Source organism: Salminus brasiliensis, chromosome 4, assembly GCF_030463535.1.
Source record: "Salminus brasiliensis chromosome 4, fSalBra1.hap2, whole genome shotgun sequence".
In the NCBI taxonomy this organism is placed as follows: domain Eukaryota; kingdom Metazoa; phylum Chordata; class Actinopteri; order Characiformes; family Bryconidae; genus Salminus; species Salminus brasiliensis.
Genome location: NC_132881.1, coordinates 36,504,973 through 36,529,150, shown reverse-complemented (window position 1 = coordinate 36,529,150; position 24,178 = coordinate 36,504,973). Strand labels below are relative to the sequence as shown.

The 24,178-nt window shown below is 39.8% G+C and overlaps 1 protein-coding gene across 4 annotated transcripts in view; it reads right to left on the bottom strand.

Annotated features, from left to right (window-relative positions):
- inpp5a (inositol polyphosphate-5-phosphatase A) overlaps positions 1-24,178 on the bottom strand; it is a 185,771-nt gene that overhangs the window by 106,491 nt on the left and 55,102 nt on the right. For all 4 annotated transcript variants that reach the window (XM_072678262.1, XM_072678263.1, XM_072678266.1 and 1 more), the window contains exons 3-4: positions 8,288-8,388; positions 5,832-5,919 (exon numbers count right to left, since the gene is read on the bottom strand). In XM_072678262.1, coding sequence (XP_072534363.1) covers positions 5,832-5,919; positions 8,288-8,388 — 189 coding nt within the window. The remainder of the gene's footprint in view (positions 1-5,831; positions 5,920-8,287; positions 8,389-24,178) is intronic.

The following is a 24,178-nucleotide window of genomic DNA, read 5'->3' as shown; positions in this document are numbered from 1 at the left end:
TCATCTGACTACTGGAAATTATGCTTTCTAAAATGCTTTCCCGTCTGGATCTGGGAATCAGCACACACTACTATTACATTGAGTGTTCGACTGAACTTTGCTATTTTTACTCTTTTTACTTTTTAAGAAACCTAAAAACATAAAATAAAAGCAAGATTAACTATACTTCAAAACAATATATTGATTGTGCATTTACTGTACCCCTGAAGAGCAGAGCACACCATGTGCTGAGAGGCCCTACAGCTCACCCTTCAAAAGGCCACAGACAGCCAAAGAGAGCAGAGTACCCCTGTGGTAGTAGCTGCTGCTGCTGCTGGTAGCACACATCCGTCACCACACACACAGCCCGAAGCCTGAGGGAGGTATCAGCCTGGCCTCCCTCTGGATGCCGCCCAGACTGCGTGTTAAATAATGTACTTTACCACAGAGACGTGTGTTTGTGTAAGCTTTGACAGCAGGCTTGAGCAATCTGCTCCCGAAGGGACGGAGTAATGAAAGCTGTCCGCTTCAACTTACAGAGAAGTGCTCCTCCGGGGTTTAACACCTTCAACTCTAGGATTACTATTCAGTGGTCAAACATGAGCCTAATTATTCAGTAACCACAATGGAGAGAGGCACATTTAAAATCACAATAAAAACAATACAAATATATATAATTTTCCAGATAAGTTGAAATGAACAAAAAACAGAACCTCCAGTGATGTGATTTTCTCCATTTCACACACTGCACCGCACTAAAGCCACTTAAATAGCACTAATTACGTTCAGTACCATAAACCTCAAACACTGCTGTCTCCTTATGGAAAACACAATCCTGCATAATCAAAACAGGGCTGTATTCCAATTCCAAAAGTCACTGAAGCAAGCAGGTATCCGTGCTACGCTAAAATCTAACCCTAGCCAACTGGCTGTACTGTCTCGTTAGCTAGCCAACTGCACTCTGCTCCAACAGGACATCAGCACTATCTGGTAAGACTTCAGAATAATTGCAAAAATTACAAATGTTGTTGCTACAGTGCTGAAAACAAAGCTATGCTATGCTCTGCAGCTTCTGTGTGGACCGCCTAGAAACTAGAAACATTGAACTTCTTAATATAGAGAATGTAGGAGAATGTATTTACAGGCCCTTAACCAGAATATGTGCAAAAATAGCATTTGTTTCTTCATCAGTTTATACTTTATAAAATTAAAACTGAGCTAGTTGCAAATGAATGACCTTTGTTTACTTATTGAATGATACCAGTGCCAATTCAATATTTCTTCATTAATCCCTTAAACCCTAAAATGCATTCCATTAATAGTCCTAATGCAGAGAGTATTGTGGGATTATCTGGTAACCATTTAGTTTAGTATATCTTGTGAAGACCCACAGGGTTCAATTTTAGGACCCATAAAACTGTCGTCAATTATGACCGTGATGTAGTTATGACAGTGAAGAATTACAGTTTTTTCTGTTTTGGAACAGAAAAGGATGGATCGGTGCATCCCTAGTTGTGACATATACTGATCAGCAATAAATTTACCACATTAGGCAGCAAGTGACCAGTCAGTCCTTGAGGGTGAAGTGTTAAAAGCAGGAACATTGGGCAAGTACTTTGACTAACCAAATTGTGATTTCAAGGCTCTCCAAACTTCAGCAGGGTCTTGTGTTTTGTTTTTTTTTGGTATGCAGTGGTCAGTATCTACCAAAAGGTGTTCCAAGGAAGGACATCTTTCAACTCACAGGACCTAAAGTACTTGCTGCTAACGTCTTTTTTGATTGCACCGTCTGCAGCCCTCCTCCTTAAGCCTAACTGATCTGAAAAGACAGCATAAGTGTTCAAGTCAAGTAATTGATCAAATTCATAGGCAACTATTATTCCCAATGGCATCAATATGACCAGTTGGTTGCAGCAGCTCTCGATAAGCAATCCGTTTTTGTTCAATCACTCGGAGGACGAACCCCATTTGCACAGAACGCACAGAATTTGACAAGACACCAGTACAGATTACACCATTACACCACAGAGCAAAAGGAGCGGCAAATTCCTGTCAAACCATAATGTCCCACTCTCTCCACCATTCAAGCGCCTCTTATCTGCAGGATGGGAATGGAGAGGGACAAGTTTCATTTCCAATTAAAACGTCTGGCAGAGACAAAAGCTTTTGTGAGCGATGACTGAGAGGCTGCAGATTGGGTTAAACACATGTAATAGTTCATGTAGCAATGGAGGAGCATGCCTGCACGCACACACGCGTACACACACCCATCCACCCATCCTCACGGTGGTAATAAGAGGCAGACATTAGTGCACATCATTACCCATGGAGCCTTGGGGCCCAGGGGCAGAGGTGGATGATAAATATTAATAGTCTGAAACAAGTGGACGGGGAGCAGCGCGATCAGGCTGCCTTTTCCTAATTGACATTTTACCTGCTGTATACCTTAACTAGCCTGTAAAACAGCAGCCAGGCCACGGCAGCCTCTGTCACTCAACGCTCACCATCCTCTCTCACTGCCGCCTGCCTGCGTACAGATCATTACACAAGCTCAGGAGCTGCTGCCACTACACGATCTAACAGCACAGACTGCAACACTGCATTTAACTCACATACGAGTCAATCTTTCAGATCTAAATTTGAAAGGAATTCTTTCACACTGGTCAATTAAACTGTTGAGGATTTCTTCTCTAGGTCAACCAACAAAAACACAAGCAAAAATATAATCATCCTTAACAGAAATATTAGTTTCAAATTGGTTAATAACGTTATGTCGCTGTTCTGTGAAGCTTATTATTATTATTATTATTATCATTCTATAATTATGACATGTTATTAGACATCTACTAATTGTTTCGTAATACTTAAAAGTAGTAAGTAATAATGAACTGAGGATTTTAATTAAGAATTCATAAATTAACACTTTATAAGACTATAAATATAAACCATTACTTGATTATGTTGTCAAATTAATAAATTCTATATATTTTTGACTTGTTGATTTCTTGACCTGCCCTTTCTATCATGTGAAAATTTCATAATGAAGGGACCAACATACTCCAAAAGAATCTTCTGAATAAAGCTTGTTATATTAACTTACACTTTTGGTTCAGACAGAAACTGTGGAATTATCTTCATCAACTCTGCAGCTCTCAATCTACAGTCTGCAAAGGTCGTGGAGGACCTTACTCATTAACCTGTTTGTTGAATTTGATCTGCTCCCTTTTGGAAAGTGTTATAGGGTACCTCGGGCCACAAGAAATATTTCATGGAATTTTTCTAATAAGCTCTTAAGTCACGTGTTGATTTGATGAAATCACAGCTAATTTTAGTTGCATTGTAATTAATATGATATCTGGTGAATTAGAAGCTGATGTGTGCTCTTAGCTCTTAGTGTTCATCTTTTTCTTTGCTGTTGAATTATTTATCATTTATTTTGTTTTTTTAGAATGGAAACCTGGTGAAGTCAAAGATACATTTTCAGAAATGGACAACAATGTTTTCTATTCTATTCTGTTCTCGGTTATCGCTGGTCTTCTTGTCGTGTGCAGGTCGTCTTGTATTTACCAGCAGTTTGTTGTCTTTGGTAATAAGCAGCCCTCTGCTTGCCTGTCTATTTTCACTTTCAGTTAAATATAACTGTTGTTTAGAAATGTAATGTATTAATAATGGGACGGCGCTATCCATGCCTCTATTGAGGGTAAACACTTTTTTTCCTTTAGTAATGACTCCCATAGAAGACTCATTCAAATGTGCATATTTATTGTAATAGAGTAATAGCAGACATGTGTGCATCTATATCTTATGAGACCTATATAATAGTATGTACACTGTTCAGTGATATCTATATACGTGCACGCGCACACACACACACGTTTTATATATATATATATATATATATATATATATATATATATATATATATATATATATATGCATATACATATATTGTCTGTCATGCAGACATAACTGACCATTTTGACAATCTGTAACATTGACACTATAGAACTTCTATTATGGAGTTTACTTTATTACTCATCTTCTCTTACCTACAAACTCTCTAATGTTTCTGAATCAATACTGCATCTCATAATTTACTCATAATCTATAATTGCTCAAAAAAAAGAAAATTCTATAGAAAAATTATCAGGATTAATAGAATATAATAGAATGTGATATTGATGTGTTTTTTTGTGCTTATGCCTTAAATTCTGATACTCTCACCTGTCTTTCTCTGCGTCAAATAGCTTTTCAGACCTTCTTCTATTTGGATTCACACAAATTCAAAATTAACTTAAAAATTATTTTTAACATTTTGGAGCTGAAATGCAAATAAGGAAACCCTAAAGCTTTGAAATATTATTCTTGTTGTTTCGCTTCCAGTCCTAATCTCCTTTCACTAACTCTACAATTAGCTCTATGTGCAAAGAAGATTTCATCAAGTAATTAACCTGTCTCCTATCTTTAGATACAGAATGGAGGGCAGGCATATGGCAGGTTTACAGCTCTTCACATACTAATGACCTCTTTACCATAAGCTCAGAGAAGCTGACTGTGACGTAACGTCAGGTTAATGACAGACATACTGACCATCCCAAATACCACTCTGTCCCCCCCCGCTGCCACCCCCAGCCCCCTACAGTTCTGAGGAGTCAAAGAAGAACATGCCGTCCCTCCAGAAGCTCCAGCTCCCACCCTATCTCTTCTCGCATTATCTGAAAATTGACAGGTTGAGCAGACAACAAACAATTACCCTAGAGCGAAAAATCGAAAGAGGGAAAAACAAACGTCACGTCGTCGCAGCTAAATGGCACACGCTTTGTATGACTAGACTATTAAGAGATTTATTGACTGTGTGATACACTGGAAACTTTGGTTTTGTTGAACTTTTGAGGAAGGAAAAACGGAGCGCTCTGAGAACTACTCCCTGTGGTAAGTGACGCTGACAAGAATACAGTAGCCACCAAATCACTTTAATTGAGCTTGGTTTCGGAACATACAGCACCAAGTTAATTGAAAATGTATTTTAACAGCTCGCCATAAAAAGAGACATGATGTTTTTTTGTTGTTGTTTTTTTTTTTTTTGCAGCAGCAGGGTTGCGTTCAGAAAAGGTGCAGCTTGAAAGCAGATTGAATTCTGCAGAATCAAACCAGGATTTATAACCAGGCTTTTCACAGCAGCATTACAGCTGTGTCTTAACCCTTAAAGCCACTTCAGGAGACTCTGTTCACCAACGGTCAGAGAAGAAAGCAGCAGTCATCTGCGGTAGTATGCTTCCACCTGGTGGACACATCATGTAACTGCAGTACTTCACATTCAGTGGGGCTAAATTGAAAGACGAGAGCAATATACACGTTATTAAAAATAACGGTGCTTCAGAAGGTTCTTTGAGTGCTGCCGTAGAAGAGAACCACTTTTGGATCCATGTTTGTAGTAGAGATGTAAAGAAATGGGAGTGTGAAGACATTTGAAATTGGTGAGGAACTTTTGCATGGAGTGATAGTTCGCTAGACCTTCAAAATGTTCTTCACACATCACTTTTACAAACGTAGAACATTTATGGAACCAAGCACATATATATAATATAAAAGTATTTAGTAACGGTAAAGCATGATGAACATGGCATCCAACCCCAAAAAGGAAATCCACAAATAAGGCTCAGTTGTCAATTCCATTTCCAAAATCCCCAAATCCCAAAACGACACTTACTCAGCATATTCAAACTAACTGGACGCCACTAGCAGCTTACAGAACAATTCCAACGTCTGAAGGCTGTAACCATGCATGATGTTTAACGACTCCAAGGACGCAGGTAACACACAGATGGTGGGATGCAGCAAACTACACTTACTGTGAAATGCTCCTGGGACTTGTAGTTCTCGTCGAGGTAGACACGCGCTCTGCTGTACTCCTTCATAGCGTCGCTGGATAGTAACTCTCTGCCGGGAGAACAGAGCAGGACATTACAAACATTATACTGTATTTATCTGATGCTTTGATACTGAATTTTGAAACACAGAGCAGCTCCTGTACGCTACGGTATTCGGACAGTGTTTCCAACTTTGTCGAGCTTACACACACTTGCATGCGATGGCACCTGTAAAATCCTTCTATTGAGGGTAAATGCAATGCATTTTTTCCCTCTTGTAATTACTTACAGTTTCTTTTGTGGTACAATGTTGTAAAATGGGTAACAAAAATACCTGCAGAAGTTATTATCATAAAACCACTACTAGTACTAGTAGAGTATAGATGGCAGCAGGTTAATGGCAGTGTCTAGTTTAGCAGAAATACTAATTTGAAATTGTTACTATTAATCCTCACTGAACTGCTTTGACAGCTTTGTGCACTTTATAGGTATGCAAATACAATTACTGACTGGAGCCAATCTGCTGCTGTACAATCACTCATACACAAATTGTATATACAGTTCCAGTCAAAAGTTTGTCTTTATTTGTATTATTTGCAACATTGTAGATTAATATTGAAGACATGAAAACTATGATGGAACACACATGGATTATGTAGTGATGCTAAAAGTGTTTCACAAACCAGAATCTGTTTTTATACTTTATAAATTCTTCCAAATTTCCACCTCTTGCTTGGATGACAGCTTTGCACACTCTTGGCATTCTCTCAATCAGCTTAATGTAGGATCCATCCGCTCACTTTTACTGCGTCTCACAAAGACATGGTGGGTGGAACCAAAAATCTCATATTTTGACTAATCAGACCAGATACAGAAGTACAGATTTCCGCTGGTCTAATGTCCACTTTTTGTTAATCGGCACAAGTCGTCGCTTCTTTTTCTCGTTCTTCCCCAGTACTGGCTTCTTTGCAGCAAACATACAGGCCTGATTCACGGTGGATACTGAGATGTGTCGGCTATTTGAACTCTGTCATGCATTTATGTGGTCTCTAATCTAAGGTCTAGCTTTTTATGAGGATCCCCAATTTGCAGTCATTCATTACAGTTTATGCTTGGTGTCAGACTTTGGGTAGACTTTTCACATGACTAAACTGTGCTTTGGCGAAATCTTTATATACAGGCTATTAAAATACAGACACTTGCTATATAAGTCCTATATGTGGTTCTTGTTACCGTTATAGCTCAGTTTCAGAAGATGACTTTCACACAAGCATGTCTATTTAAACTAAATTTAAAATAAGGGATTCAAGGGTTCTTTTGTAAGGGCAAAAGTTTAATAAGGAAGCAGGACCGCACCTAAAAACACCTAAACGCTAATTTGCTGGGTGCAATGGTTCTACCCTAAAGAATGTAATTAAAAAACAGAAATCCAAATCTTGACCTCAGTGTCAGAAATTACACCAAACATGGGAATATACATGATTATAAGGGGTGTCTAATACTCATCACAGCAGTAATACCAACATGATAGTGTTATACCATGTCTCAAACAGTACAAACATATATAACCAAAAACACCAACGTGGCATCATGGTAGTTAGAGAAGGGTCCTCCTCCCAAGCTAGTCATTACTGTAAACCTACAAACTGCTCTTACGTGGTTGGTGAAAATGAGTAATTTAAACATCTGAAAGGCTTTGAGAACTGTTGAAGGCTGACATTCACAACAGACAGATGAAGGGTCCCCCCCCCCCCCCCAAAAAAAAACGTTTAGATCAGAACAGCTTTCTTATTTTTTTTTATTTGCAATCATTTGCAATTTAATAACGCTGTTTATGGAAAGGTCAGTGTTACTGTATTTTCAGCAAGAACCACCCATTCCATACTCTGTCAGTTTTCATTTGACCAATAGAGGGCACCACTGAACTCTCTAAAAGTAGAGCTCCAGGAACTCTTCCATGACTATAAATAAACTCTTTTTTTTTCCCTTCAGCATTTCTGTGCTCCATCAATGTCAGGGTTAGTCCAATAGCGCCCTCTTCAGTGGAAAACTCACAGGTTTGTGCTCTGTTGCCATTACTAATCAGTAAACTATGACCTTTAATACATCAAGTCAAGTCAAGTCAAGTCAAGTGGGTTTTATTGTCATGTGGATAGCTTAAAAGGAATCAACGCAAAAACAGAGTTAAATAAAGAGTTCTCAGCCCCATCTTCTCGGTTCTTATCTTTCTGTATTAGTCAAACATTTCTGTGCCAGTGGAAACAAGCTTGAAGAAAACTGGATATGGGGCAAAAGGAACACTGAAGACCCATCTCACAAGGCTGCTTTGTGCCTATGTGGTTAAACAGAGTGAGCAGTCGATCACACTGTGGACAGAGTGAACAGCTCTGTTACAGCAGACTGATTGGCGGGTAAGGAGGAACCGGAGGAAGACTTACTTGACGAAGCTTTCCACATGCGCCATTGATTCTTCGTAATTCTTCCCGCCCACTTCTTGACAGTGTAACGCCACAAAGTGTGGTTTGTGTGTGTGCACCGTCTGTGGAGAACAAAAACAAACAATTATATAAGTAAGATAAACACATTCATGATTGCTGTTGTATGACTGGAACGGACATCTGGGACCAGATAGACGGACCACCGGATTGTTTCAAAGTGGCCTGAACACTGGACAAACTTTCAAACAAACCTCATCAGCATCAGATGCTGTGTATGCCACAGAGTCGGAGTGTGTGCGTGTGTTTACTCCTAAAACTTCATGTACATCTCTCTCACCCTGCACAATAACCATCACACTCCATCTATCTTGCACACACATCAACAAATATGACCGTGCAAACTGTAAACACGCTTCAGAAGAGTAGCTTATGAGACAGCACACACACTTATTGAGACAGAGCTGTTGTATTTCAGGGCGCGCACACACACACACACACACACACACACACACACACACACACACACACACACACAAAGCCCTTCTGGGAATTATAGAGTGATTAGACAGTAGCTTTATTTAACAGCGCAATACCAACTCCCCCGGTCGTCATCTGTAAACTGTGAACAATGTAAACACCAACTCTGAAATAGAACCACTTGAGCGGTCTAATGCACTGCCACTATGGCCCAGGGGGTGAAAGCAAGCATCCCGGGCTATGGCACTTTGCCATCAGAAGCCAGAGTCAGGGAGAGCACAATTGGCCACTCTCTTTCCAAGTGGGTGGATGGCACTTACTCGCCTCATCCCCTTCCCAACATAGAGTGATGTCGGCCAGCACAGGCATCTGTTTGCTGGTGCGGGGCAGCTGGGGACCCGACACTTTCCTTCAAACATGTCTGCTGCGTGGTCATGCCCCATAGGCGGCAGTTTGGAAAGAGGAGGTGGCTGGCTTCACATGTATCAGAGGACACGTGTGTTAAGTCTTAATTCCCCTAGTGTCTGGAGCACTGCTAGTGCTAGGGGCATCTACGAATGGGTGGGTTTATTGGCAGTACCAAATTGGGAGGAAAAATGGGGAAAAAAATTGTGTTTCATATTTGAGTCACTTGAGATTCTTCGCTGTTATTGTTAAAGCATGTCCTGGGCCCCCCTACAGTCGAGAAGTGTAACTTGAACTTTGAGACACCACTTAAGGAAACACTGTGCACAGCATTTGTTGACAAGCTGAGAGATCCAGAACCCATATGGGAAGTGAAAGAAGTATGTGGACTTGGGTAGTAGAGCTGTTTAACAGAATTTTACACAGATATGATTCAGATCGCTGTACTGCCCGCTTCTCCCAATTCACACAGTACAGTTAGCAGCATGCTGAACCCAGAGTAGCAACAACAGAGACCAAACTCTCACTATTATAGTCAGTGAATTTCAATCTGAAGCATAGTGTTTCTTTAAGAGCTCCTATTTTTCTTTTCTTTTCTTTTTTTTTTTGGTTTGGTATATAAGTTATTCTGATACTAAATGTTATACATACATTATTTTAACCATGTTGGTGCCACTATACTAAGTTTGTTTATTTTCTGTATAGAAGTGCAGTATTCACTGTATATTATGTTATTTTTGTACAACACAAAAGTCACTGTACTGCGATTATAGACGTTAGGATTACTTGTTTAAAAATAATCGTTTTCAGAACATTTCAGAAACTCTGAAGAGAGCTACGGGGTCACTGCTCAGTTAAATCTATTTCTATTAACAAAAAATATCAGTAAATGATAAAAATGAGTAGATTATAAATCACACCATTTAAGTACCATTTACAGCCCTGAACAAAACATGCAAATATATAATCTGCTAGTATCCAGAATTCTATTCAAACATGACACAAGACCACATTTAGATTTATTTGCAATTAAAGTTTAGATAAAATAAATAAATGTAAATAAATAAGTAAAACTTTGGTTTAACGTATATATAAACATGTTCTGAATTTATTAAAAAAATAATAATAATAAAATAAAATAAAAAAACACTGCATTGTGGTGCCAAAGCCCACATACACAGCTTATTGTGAAATGTGTGTATGATTACAAGTCTACTGTTGCGTTCAGTACCAGTTCAGCCTGTATTGCTGTATTGCAGAACCGGTACTGTTAAGCAGGTGTCGAGGCATCTGGTGTTCCCCAGTGGCACAACTGTAAGAATTTGCCCTTGTGCTGCGAGATCACTGGTTTAAATCCCGTGATATAACAACACGTTGTCTAGTTACATTTTATGCAGATTCGGAAATATCTGCTAAAATTTCCTTGCAACTGATAGAGTAAACAGATCAAGAAGAGAGAACGAAAGCATAAAGAAAGAGAAAGAGAGAGAGAGAGAGAGAGAGAGAGAGAGAGAGAGAGAGAGAGAGAGAGAGAGAGAGAGAGAGAAAATGCTATAAAAGCAAATGTATGACTGAGCGAGGAGACCTTGAGCATGGCAGGAGGTGATCACCCTGCAGTCACATGACGGAATGGTAAATGGTGTTTGCGTGTGCGGGGCGAGGGAGTCCCGCTGTTTCGAGGTGTGACCTGGAACGGAAAATCCATACTGCAGTGAATTACAGCACTCATAGGCACTCATGGGTCGGGGCTTTAGATGCTGGGCAGGCCATAGATCACAGTCACCCGAGATTTGTGTGCCCCGGGGGGCTGTAAAGGCCGGGACGGGCACAGGCTTTTAGGCCTCCTCCACTCGCCGGCCTGCATTATTTCCACTAAAAGCCAAATCAAATAAAGGTAATGTACAGCAATAACACTATGGATTTTCCATCAGCCTATGGCGTGCTACTTAGTTGGATGACCCTCGATAGACTGGAGTATCTAGATTTCCAAACAGCTTGGGATCAGTACACCTTTCAGTCAAGACTAGTAAGATCAGCCCTCTATAGCTATTTTTAAAGTAGTTTCCTCCCAGATTGGAGTGTGTGTGTGTGTGTGTGTGCGTGTGTGTGTGATTATGTAAAAGTGGTTGCTCAGGTGAGTGCATCGGGTGGGCTGAAGAAAGAAGAAGCAGTGAGAAATGGCGTTGGGTGATGGAGTGGTGCCAGGGCAGCTCTGTCCAAAGCTTCTTTGGCATTCATCTCTGTGTGTCCAGCAGTGGGCGCCAAGGCCAATAAACAGGCTGCTCAGCCCACTGACCCACAGTCAGTTAGACCTCACTTGACACTACAGAAATATACTGCTAATAGAAAAAGAAACAACAACACAAACATGAAGTTGTGTACTTTCCACCTCCTCTGAGCAAAGCTGCTTCATTATTAATGCACACTTGTGGCTATTTGGTACATGGGCAGGGGTATCAGAAGGCTAATAAATCTGGTTAGAGCCCACAGAAGAGCTACAAATTTCAGAAAAGGTTAATGCCTCAATGGGTCAGAGATGTTTTGGTGGCACAAGGGGCCTACACAACATTATCCATCACTCTACAGTGTGCCGTTTAGTTGGAAGACCCTTGGTGAGCCATAGTTTCTAGACTTCCAAACTATTAAAGACCAGTACATCTTTCAGTCAAGACTAGTAATACCAGCCTAATAGTGTGCAGATTTACATGAGTGGTTCTTAACAAAAAAAAGTCCAAATGCAGACTGCAAAACATTAGATAAAGGTCTTAAGCCTCCCAGCACTGCGCTGTGACGCAGTATAACTGTGCTCTCTGGAGTACCTTTGGAATGAGTAGGAGTGGCACATCTGTGATCCAGAACATCAGCACCTGACCATGCTAATGTATTGTGACTGAAAGTAAGCAGATCCTCCCGACATGTTCCAACATCTTTTGTGAAGACTTCTCAGCAGACTAGAGGCTGTTAATGCAACAAGGATGTCACAATACATTAGCATGGTCAGGGTTCAACTCCCTACTAATACCCTTATTTTTGGTTGCATCAAACATAATCTAGCTGCTCAACTCAACTGGACAAGCATTAAAAAGTCAGTACAAATGAAAATTAAATTAAAGAGCCTAGTCTTAGCCAGAGAATCTGTAGTGATAATGTCTTTAGAGTTGGGCAGACACCAGAGGGCGCTCCCAAGCGAGTTCAAAAATGAACAGGTTGGACCTTTTTATTGCTTCATTTGTACGAGACAAAATTTCTCAAGAAAAAAAAAAAGAATACCATTTCAACATGTTTTCAAACACTTCAAATCCACAGAAGAGTTTTTGTACATTTTTTTGATGCGATCCATAGAGGCCCCAGCTCACTTACAGGACTTAAAAGACTAAAAGGATCTGGTGCTAATGCCTTGGTGCCAATTACCACAGAACCCCTTTACATGTCTTGAATGGTCAGATCTGTTGTGGTGGCACAAGGGAAAACTTCTCATGTAGGTGGGGGTGTTCCTGCTGATCGGTGTACAAGCTGGCACTGGTCATTATATTTACATTACACTTACAGTAGTGTTATTTTTTTTGTTTTTACCTGTTTAGCGCCACTCTCCTACATTCATTTTGGGCTCATTCGTTGGCGCCCTCTACTGTTTAGAAGTATTGTTTCTGGTTTAATTGGAAGAACAGGAGGGGGCAAGGCTCCCCCTAAACTTAAACTGTTTCTAAGAAAGGACCTACATATTGGTGGGGCAGATTCATTTGGTGACGAGATCATCTGAATATACAAGTGTCTACAAGCTACAACTATTTATTACATTATGTACTTTAATGTAAATCCCTCTGAAAACACTATTATTCTCATAGACTTATGAATGAATACCACTGTTGAAGTAAATACTACTGTAGATGCAATGACGTGTATTTGCAGATGGGAAGTAGCGATACAAACAGGACTGCACTAAACTACTGGTGATTTTTCCAGCACCCTGTAACACACGGACACATACACATTCTCAGGTAGCCTAGATCACGGATGCAGGACAGTAGTAATATTTGCCAAAGAGGAGTGTGTTCCCTCCATCTGTCCGTAAAATGTTTATACTCGTATTCCTGTGCACTAGATCTTCCACTAATTGCTGTTTACTCTGGGTACTGGGTACACCGTCTGTTAGATGGGCAAACAGATGAAGAAAAGGTAGAAATTCACACCATGACTTTCACGTCACGTTAGTAACCGAGGCCTTGGGGACATCACCAGTGACTTTCTCTTGTGTAGGAAATACAGCCATTGGGAATGGTTGATTATTGCCTTGGTTTTTATGACCGGGTGCATTGTTGAGATGAAATTCACAAAGAGCAGGCACTGTTCCCATCTGTCAGTATTGTGTCTTTACTCCTTTTCACTTCATCAAACACCTGCTTAATAGTCATTGCCATCAGCAAATCATTTAACAAAACAAACAAAAAAAAGCTGACTGATATTCAATGTATTGACTGTACCTCAGAAGAGCAGAATGTTTAGGTGACTCTGAACTGCTGGACTAAAAGAACTGAATTATATTACTGCATTTATAGACCAACAGAAATAAGCTACATTTCTCCATAACGTTAATCCAATTTTCTACATTGTATAAACATATTTTAGCACTGGGAAACCCTGAGGGCCTTCTAATGGTTTCTAAGGAATGTATTTAAATTTGAAAAAATAAAAACAACAAAACAAAATACGTCAATTTTTTTTACAATTTTTATTCAATAGAATGATGTTCTTCATCTATATGTGTGTGGGTTTAAGAGTTAGTGACATGTCTTTTTGTATGCCTGGTTATTTACCCATTTGACCACAAAACAATAAATGAAAATAGTATTTGCAGCTCCGTGTCGGGACTCCTTATTGAACAAATAACTGTTGAACAAAAGCTTCAAATAAAACAACAAAAAAGGTTTCAGATGTCCATGTTTAATCTAGAACACTGTAAAAAAAAATAAAAAAATAGGGGAATATAAAATAAAATATAGGGAAGCATGCCCTCATATGGGGGCTAGTAGAAATTAGCATCATGGTACTCAAATGCATAGCAAAAAAGTAGGGATACTGTGTTATGTTGGTAAGTTCCATAAGAGTAAACCATGTAGAAATAAATGTAGTAACAGCGTAGTAAAAAACATTTTTAAAACATTTATTCATTTGGGGGTGGGTTGGGGAGGGCAGAACGGCCAGAAACTTTATTAACAATCAAATTAACATGGGGATGTGCCCTGTTAAAGTAAATACAATAAAAATATAAATAAAATTACAATAAAACCAGCGTTATTGTCCACAAATAACAAAACAGCAACTTTACAGTAAAAGAAAAAAATCTTACTAACTTTTAATAATCAATTAAATCAATGTAAGAAGATTTTTTAAAGATTTTGGAGAATTTCTATTGGCCCATTAATCATGAAATTTAGTAAACCGACACAATGTAAAGAACGCCTGCCAAATTCAAATGACAACAAGAGTCAAACAATAGCAAAAATGGACAAACAAGGTTTTTGCAACACAGCAATCATATGTTATGTTGTGAATGCTGGTATGCTGGTCACCCAGAACCGCACCAGCATCAGATCAGTCTAAACCAACCTAAACCACCTTAGACCACCATGAAATTCAACTGGTTACATTCCATGCTATCTTTTTCAACACAGTAGGTTTACTTTTAAGGCGATGGGACTGGAGGTAAAAGGCACAACGTTTAGTAACAATTCAGCAGCACACGGAGGAATACAAACAAAAACATGTTTAATTATTCAAAAGCAAGCCGAGCAGTTCATCTGCAGTGGATGTAATAGTGTGGACGTGCATATGTAGGGTTATGGGCGTATGCTCAGATAATCAAGCCCCATTTTCATATTCTACACCACAAGAAGCCAAGATGAAAAAACACTGACCAACAAAGTTATCTAAACATCTGCTCATTATACCCTCAAAGAGCAAAAATAGTCAAAAATAACTCAGCAAGGTTTGCCACTCTGAAAGAGCTTCCTGATCCTGAGCCTTTAAATCATTACCTTTTCCTTGAAGCTCAAAGCAAAACAGAATCCCTCAAATGTAAATGGTGTGTGGCTCAGATGACTCAGAGCCCTGGCCGCCACAGGCAGCTGTCCTGCAAAGCCAGTGGCCTCTGGGTGTGTTCCCATGCAAATCAACCCTAAGATCAGAGATCACACTCCTGACCATGAAACGATGCCAAGCCCGATGCAAACCACTGTTTATACTACAGCCTAGAAGAGCTAAGACCAAAATCATTGCACCTTATTCTCCCACTGAGAGACAGACAAGCAGAGCCTTTGCGTTGGCTTACAGCGGTACACGGCAGAAAGCTTAATAAAACCATCTGAATGACACACTGAACATATGATAGTAAAAAGCCCACTGTAAAACTCAGCAATAAATCTTTAATGGGCATTTACACACAGACACAGCGCACATTCTGCTACCGGCTGTGAATGGGAACATGTTTTATACAGGATGTTACACCCCAGTTAAAGCCTCAGACACCCTGAACCTGTGACTTCTTTCTAATTAGGTTAATCTGGCTCTTGTAAAAAAAACACATGTGCATGTTTAATTCATCCCCAAGTGTCTGGATCCCATATCATTGCTGTCCAATGTAAAATATGCATCTCCAAAATGGGGAGTTTACAGACCTTTACAGGCAAAAATGTTCTCAACTCTGAATAAAAGTAAATGCAAAGAGTTTATTCTAAGTAATTTAGAGCATTTCTATTGGTCCGTTCATCCAGAATTATTTGCACAGTGTACAGAGCAGCTACAGGGTTCAAATCATGGAGAAAACTGAAAACGGACATACATGTTTTCATCGAAAATACCAGAGTGTATATGTGGGGCAGCTGTGGCCTTAAAAGTTAGAGAGGCAGGTTTGGGGCCATGAGCAATCAGATTAACTAGAGACGGGTTTACTAGTCACATTCAGTGACCAAGTGTAAACAGGGTCCCGGTTTAGCAGCAAGAAAACTGGAGCATTTCATTTAATATGCAAACAATACAAGTGAGAGTTGAGGTTGACCTCTGAGCACTGCCACTGAATCACTGAATCAGGTAAGATCTCCCTCTTCAAAACCCCCTGGCCACCGGCAGTATACCGTGTACACAGTGGTTTATACAGAAGCACAATATGCAGCCTCATCTAGATATAGAGGAACACATCAAGATAAATTGCAACTTTACAATGCAACATAACCAGTATGACCAGCATCCTCAGAGGAGGCGTTCAGTTCCCGCACACGTTTACCACTAAAACCTGGTGGGTTGGAGACACTGACAGAATAACTTTACTAATGACCTTTTCTTCCTGTAAAAGTCTTTCTGTGTTAAAGGTTTATGACCAAGCTGAGTCTATGCAGCACTATACGGACAGAAAGAGAGAGAGAGAGAGAGAGAGAGAGTGAGTGTGTGTGTGTGTGTAAGTAAACCCACCCAAGCATGCACTTGCAGCCAGATCATAGTTTAGAGTTCTACCAGTCACCCGTGGTGTTCTCATCAACAAAGACAGAGAGAGAGAGAAAGAATGAGAGAGAGATTGAGAGATTTCCATGACGTCATTCGTATGAGGCCTGGCATGAGCTTACAGGCCTTCCCCGTTCTCTCTGAACAACACACACACACACACACACACACACACACACACACACACACACACACACACACACACACACACACACACACACACACACACACACACAAAAGTCATAAGACAAGAATCACTCTCAGGCTGTTCCTGTTAACCTCAGAGCTTGGCCACTGCGTACGCTGCAGTGTGTGAGAAATGCAGACGTCTCGCATTCTAGAGCCCTCCATTTCTCCTGCTCCATTAGAGCATCTCCTGCTCCCCATCCAACAAGCAGTAAAAAAAACAACATAAAAAGGGTTTTGCTTATGAACGATTAGACTGGAAAGGAACTCTATCATAATAGATCATGTGCGTTTTTTGCTACACTGTTAATTAGGGCTAAGCGATTAGGTAAACAATAAATAATAATAATAAAAAAAAATATATATATAAAAAAAAAAAAAAAAAAAACTTATCACAATGTTTAAAAATGTTCATGATGCACAATATTTATCGCGATACATGTGCTAAAAGACAAAATGCATGAGCAGAGACGGATTCATAAAAACTGCTATTCAATTATTCATAATAGTGCCGTGTTTTTTCCTCACAATGTGCTGCACTCCATTCAGTGAAACAGGACTAATCACACTGCTTGTACTGAACTGTCCAGTTGATCATCTAAGCACTGACCATAAAAGATGAAATATCTTCAATATCTGCACATCTTGCTGTAAGTGATATGTACAGTGTGTAGTAATGTTTTAAACAATTATACCTAAATTTGGGGATATTATATTCTAATATATTATAATAATCTATTATTTAATTGAAACTGTATCTCGCAAGTATTATACTTCTAAATAACCTGAACTGTACACACTATTCTACATAAAATATGCATATTTCTATGTGGGTTTATGTGCCACAAACAGTCAGAAGTAATTTTATATGCAACCAATTTTCCAACCTATCTTCATCCCACAGAAGTCAAGTCAACTTTTATTTCCATTCCAGCACAAAAGCTGCAATGACAACAGCACATACACATAAACACACCCAACATCTCAAAAGCCCCAAAAATACATACATCTAATTATTCAGTCAATAACTGCTGAAAAAGTTCTCAGCTTACACTGTTCTTCTGATTCTTCTCACAGCAGGTTAAACTACTGTACCATGTTGCAACAGAGAAAGTGAGCACACTCTTTATAAGTGACCAGAGCATTCCCTCACACTCTCAAATCTAACTCTCAGTGTCATTTTAGAATATATTATCTCAGTTCAGATCAGTAGTCTTTAACTGTACTAAGAATTGTACACTCACCCTTTCCACCACCTCGTCTGCCAATTCCTACACTCTGAACAGTGGGTGCTGTGGGTTTACTAAAATGGTTGCAAATGATCTTAAAAGAAAAAACAGGCTGGTACTGGACTTTTGAGACTGCTATGTCAAAGAGCTCCGTTCTGATTGGTAGCCATGTATTGTGCCTCACTCAAAGAGTATTACGGCGTGAAACACATCTTATAACTTAAGCATGAATGAGTGGGCCTAGGCTGCTGTAGTCTGAATAGGCAATGCCCAACAAATCAATTCCAAACAGTCTGCGTTTGCAGCTTAGCGTCCATCCCGGACTGGATATACAGCATACAGCAGGGTTTACATTTGACATGTATTTTAGGTAGTCAATTAATTTGTAAATGTACTTTTAAAAAGTAAAAATCATTTGACAATCACATTATATGGAGCTATATATCTTATGTGCCAGTCTCTGGTAGTCTCAGGCCTAGGACTGGATGTATTCTTATGACGTGTGTGTCTGTGTGCGTCTGTGTGCGTCTGTGTGCGTTTTCTTAAATAATAAAAATAGTTTAATTTTGTTCTTTTGTTCACAGCCCCTCCCCCTCCAAAAAAAAAGATCTGCTCAAAGACAATGCTTTCCACCAAACCACACAAAAACACACACCACTTGCTTTTGTCCTGCAGCCACATTGGTCAACATTATACAGCACACAATGACAAGATACACAGTGCCTGCGGCACACACCACCACACCATGGAGCTTCGCAGGTATACTACTCAAGCACCATCACCTATAACACTGGCTGCTGAAAGGACCTAGTGGGGAAATACCTAATTTAAAGTTTGGTGTCCAAAGCTAGCTTCTTTAGTTTTAGTCTAGAGTTATTTTCCTTAACCAGTAAGCACTGTTCACCACGTTGCAATGATCAGTAATCTTCGATCACAGTGTTTCTCTAAAAATGGACAAATACCATCAGATAGCTAAAAGCAGAAACAGCTTCCATCCTGAAACCTTCTACAGCAGCACGCCAGAATGTCAAACAACAAGGAAGGTTATTCGAGACTTGATGTGGTTTGAGGCATGTGTGTGTGTGTGTGTGTGTGTGTGTGTGTGTGTGTGTGTGTGTGTGTGTGTGTGTGTGTGTGTGTGTGTGTGTGTGTTGGGTTTATACACACAGTCTGTGTGATGTTAAATGTTGTCGTATAAGATAGCATTATGGATTTGCTACATTAGCATCACAGCTCTAGATTAAACTAAAGAAGCCAAGCTTGGACAGAAGCTAACATAGCTTCAGACACAGGACAGGACAGGACAGGACAGGACAGGACAGGACAGGACAGGACAGGACAGGACAGGACAGGACAGGACAGGACAGGACCCTTTTCAAACTTATGATTCCTACATTTTACATTTCTATTTTAGCTCATTATTTCAGTGATTGTTTTAAATGCTTTCATCATTGCTTTGTTCTATTAATTGTTGGACTGATTCATTAATTGTTCTTTCATTTGATTTAAAGGTGTTCATCACTGGGATTTCCTTAAAGCTTGCCCTTCCTTTTTCAAGAAAGGTAGGCAAGCCACAATCACTCTCACAATCACAATCACTCAGTCTTTTCACTGAAAAGAAAATCAGACAAGACAAGACAACCATATACACCATTGGTGACATTTTTGTGACACAGATGGAATTAGGCTTCCGCCTTTAACCCATCCGTGCAGTGAACACACACAAACACACCAGTGAAACACACACAGTGGACAGTCACAGAGCACACGTGCCCGAAGCTGTGGGCAGCCATTGCTGCGGCGCCTGGGGAGCAGAGAAGGTGATTGGTCTTGCTCATGGGCCCAACAGTGACAGCTTGCCTTTCCCAGGTATCGAACCACAACCCTGTCATCAATAGCCCGGAGCTCTAACCGCTGAGCCACCACTGCCCCACCAGGCATGACCAAAACAGTGGTCACACAATTTCAAAACGTCTGTCACTGTTATGTAACTGTTTTGGCTTCATGCCCTTAAAACTGACGTACATCCAGCCCACACGTAAAAGCTGTTTGAGGCTAAACGCAATGGCTACTTTGGGAGAATATGGAATCTAAGCTAAAAAGGGTAAAACCTAACGCTTGGCCAACCGGAGGAAGCGCTGTTGTAGATATCCATGAGCCATATATTGCGGAGAAGTATGTTGAAAGCTATGCTACGCTAGGCTATACTGCTCCTGTGAGACCTTACGGTGATGTAAACCAGCCAAGAAAAGCAGAGCATATCCTTTCCCCCGCCCCACAAGCCCACTATAACATGGAAAACAGGAATATCAGCTGGTTTTATTTAGATGGTAAATAACAGGGCTGTAAATAGGTTTGTAAAACCAAATATTTTGTCACCCAAGTATAGTCACAGAGTTACTATTTATTTTTATTTATTATTTCAAAATTTAGATTTATTTCTAATTTCACATAAAGAAAACAACCTCCCTGAGAGTAAACTGAGATTAAATAAAGAACACGATGATGCTGATCAAACGCATGTCTGAAAAAGCAGTAAGGTTAAACTGGTTGAAAATTGTTTCTTAACTTGCTAATGACCTACTTTACACAGTGTGATCATTAGCGGTACAATGACAAGTGGAAAAACACACGAGTGACACGCTAACCTAAAAGCACTCGCTCTAATGAGGCCTTCCATGGCAAAATATGTGGTAAAACGTCATGCTGGTCTCTTGTTCACAGAATGAACGCAACATGACTATCAGGTGATGCTCCTGCTTCAGGTTTTCTGAGCAAGTAAGCTTACGAAACAAAGAAATTCACCTTATTTAGTTCACTTAAATATGTGGTACAGTATAACAGTATATGCCCAAGTTACAGGAAAGAGCAAGCTGTGCTGATGGAAGCCACCACCTATACATTTAATATCTAATATAAAGAACATAAACACTGAATTGTAAAATAAAGAATTCTCAGCCCAGCTCCTGGAGGCACCCTGTCCTGCACTTCCAGCTTTAACACAACCCTGCAATTCCAAATGATTAGTTAAGGTTAGTCAGGTGTGCTGGGAGCAGGAAGAAGCACTAGAATGTACAGGGCAGGGTGCCTTCAGGAGCAGGGTTGAGAAACACTGCTTTATGGGATCTTCAATTTTCAAATGCAATGGATGCCTGTATGGTTCTTTACCTTGTCAAAGGGTTCTTTTCACATTGGTGGAAAATCTTTTGTAGATGGTTCTATACAGAACCTATTATTAAAAAAGGGTTCCACTGCCGTTACAAGTCAAAGCAACCTTTTTCAGAGTGTACATCCCTAATACTTTGCATTTTCTCACGGTCCCGCTTTCTTTCTGTTTAAATGCCACCATGTGTGTTAGCTCAGGGCTGTAATTTCACATCCTTTGAGAAAAAGATCTGAAGATCAGACTTGGAGCTAACAGACACAAGCATGTGTGCACACTGAGTGGACAGGTCAGTGGCAGATGGCGAGCAGAGAGATAAGGAGACACACACTGCCTATAACTGCCTCTAATCTCTCAGCTCAATTAAATAGCAGCTGCAATAATTCCAGGAAACTCACCATCTACCACACACACACACACACACACATTATCTCTCTCTTTCGCTCTCTCTCTCTCTCTCTCTCTCTGCATAACAGTCTCTCTCTCGCTCTCTCCCCCTCATTTCTATCTCCATCTCGTTCTCGGCCTCTCCTGTCCTTCTGCATTCCAAAAGGACGACATATGTGAGGTAGCATGCCGTATTAAAGTAGCTGCCATTCAACACGTTTCCTGCACAACAGACAGCACTCTCTCTCGCTCTCTCTGGTGTGAGCAGTATGTCTGGCTGCTCAGTTGGGAACCACATCATACAAGCTGGCTCAAATTCACAGATGTGACTAGATAATAAAGCCTGAGGAGTTTAAACATAGTAAATGAAAAGAGATTAAAAAAAAAAGCTAGCAGCTAGACAGACAGTAGCTGTATAATTTACAAGTTTATAACTAGTAATGATTTTTATAACCACAATATTGACACTAGCAATCACAGTATCGCAGCATCAGAGCCAAAAGATGAGGGCCCAGTGAAAAGGGAGGACAAAGAAGACCAGATCATTGGGAAAGCAGAAAGTTAATAGAGAGCAGGTAGAATAAAAAGACGAATGAGATCTAAAAATGTAAATCTAATTAAACCCAAAGGCTAAATTATCCTAATATCGGCCTGGACCCTACAGCTAACCATGCCAGTGCCTATTAACGGGGATGGGCGAAATGGTAAAAATACTATATCACAATATTAAAAGACATTTTCAGGAGATGCAGTATTTACCACATTACAACAATACATGCAACAAAGATCAACAAAGTGAATCAGTAGCGACTGATTCTTAAAAACTACTGTTCAACTACTGGCCCATACATTTCTGATCAAATCTGCTGCACCTCAAATGACACGATTTATGATAAAATGCACAGGTGATCAATGTTTCTTTAAGGCCCGGTGAGATCCTCAATCTGCTTAAAAAAGGATATTGAGTATCACAATAACAGATCATAATAGGATAAATCCATTCTCCTATAGATCTACTAGTACTCCACACCACCACCATCACCACTCTGCTAAGTGTAAAGCCAGGCTTACACAAGCTTATATGCAATTTTCCCTCTATAGTCATGTATATTAAACATTTGTTGTGAAAGGATCCTGTCTATAGTCCCCCCAAAAGAAACTGAGCAATAAAAGTGCAGTTTTCAGTAGTTCAGGCAATTAAAAGGCATTTTTTTTTTGTTTGTTTTAGGTTTACGTTTAACCTTAAATGCTGCAGCAGCTACATTCAGACGCTAGCGTATGTCCGGCACTTCAGCACCATATACCGTGGAACAGATTATGTATTTTTATTATTTTTTTTTTTTACACAGTACTTATCACGATACATGTAATTACAGAATAAAAACATCAGTAGTGACAGATTCTTATAAACCACTACTCAGATACTCTCAATGTACTGAACCAAGTGATTTTTATTCAACTTCTGCTGAACTTCATCTAATTAAACCAGTCTAATTACACTGTTAGTAATTAACCTGCAGCTGATCAGTGTTTACCACCATACCTTATTTACTATTATTACTACCAGTATCTTCTATATGCTTAGAAAAGCATATTGTTATCATGATAACAACATTTATCATCATACAATAAAATATCATCATATTGCCCAGGTCTAATCAAAAGGCTATCTCTGCCTCATGCGCAGTAGGGTAGCCTCCAATACGTGCTGTGCTGCTCCCCACCTACTCCCTCTGCAGTCAGTACAGACCATGCTAACGCTGTCTTCCTGACTCAGCCTCACCTAAACGCGTTTTCCTGTTTCTTTCGTTTTGGGTCAGCGAAAATGGCGGCGCATATTTGAATCTCCTAGGTAATGCGAGGCACATGTGTTTTGGGGTGTGTTCAGCTCGGTTCAGTCACAGGTTGAAGTCGTGCAGTGTATGATCCCTAGTTGTTTAGTGTGCAACGGATATTTTTCAGTCACCATTAAAAAGCAGCAAAAACAAAAAAAAAAGGGTGAGAAGAGTGAGATACCTATGAGATACCCATGCTTTTTTTATAATGTACTGCGACTTAAAAGTCGTTTAGTGTACTCAAGGCTTAAGCCAGTCTTCTGAGGACTCTAACCAGTCCATATGAACTCATTTTGAAAAGTTATTTTGTAATTTAGATTTTTCTCTGAGGTTAAATGGAGATGAATAAAGAATATGATAATGCTGATCACATGTGTTGCTACATTTCTAATGGCCTGATTTAAACAATGTGATTATTATTGGTAAAAAGCCTCCAGCAGATTCACACCTACCAGCACTCCCCACCACAACCATCACCACACTTCCCCTCCTTTATTCTGCTTACTGTAAGCCACTCTTATATTTTCTGAGGAATCGAATTAGTTCTTTTTAATGGCTACTTGCTGTTGTAGCATAAATTCATTACGGCTAATGACATACTTGATCCACACCCTTAAAAATAAACGTTGCTTCATGTGGTTCCTTGAGCGATGCTACAGAACACATCTGACACTTCTGGTTCCAAGAAGAATCAGGTTTGTAAAAGGTGCGAGTG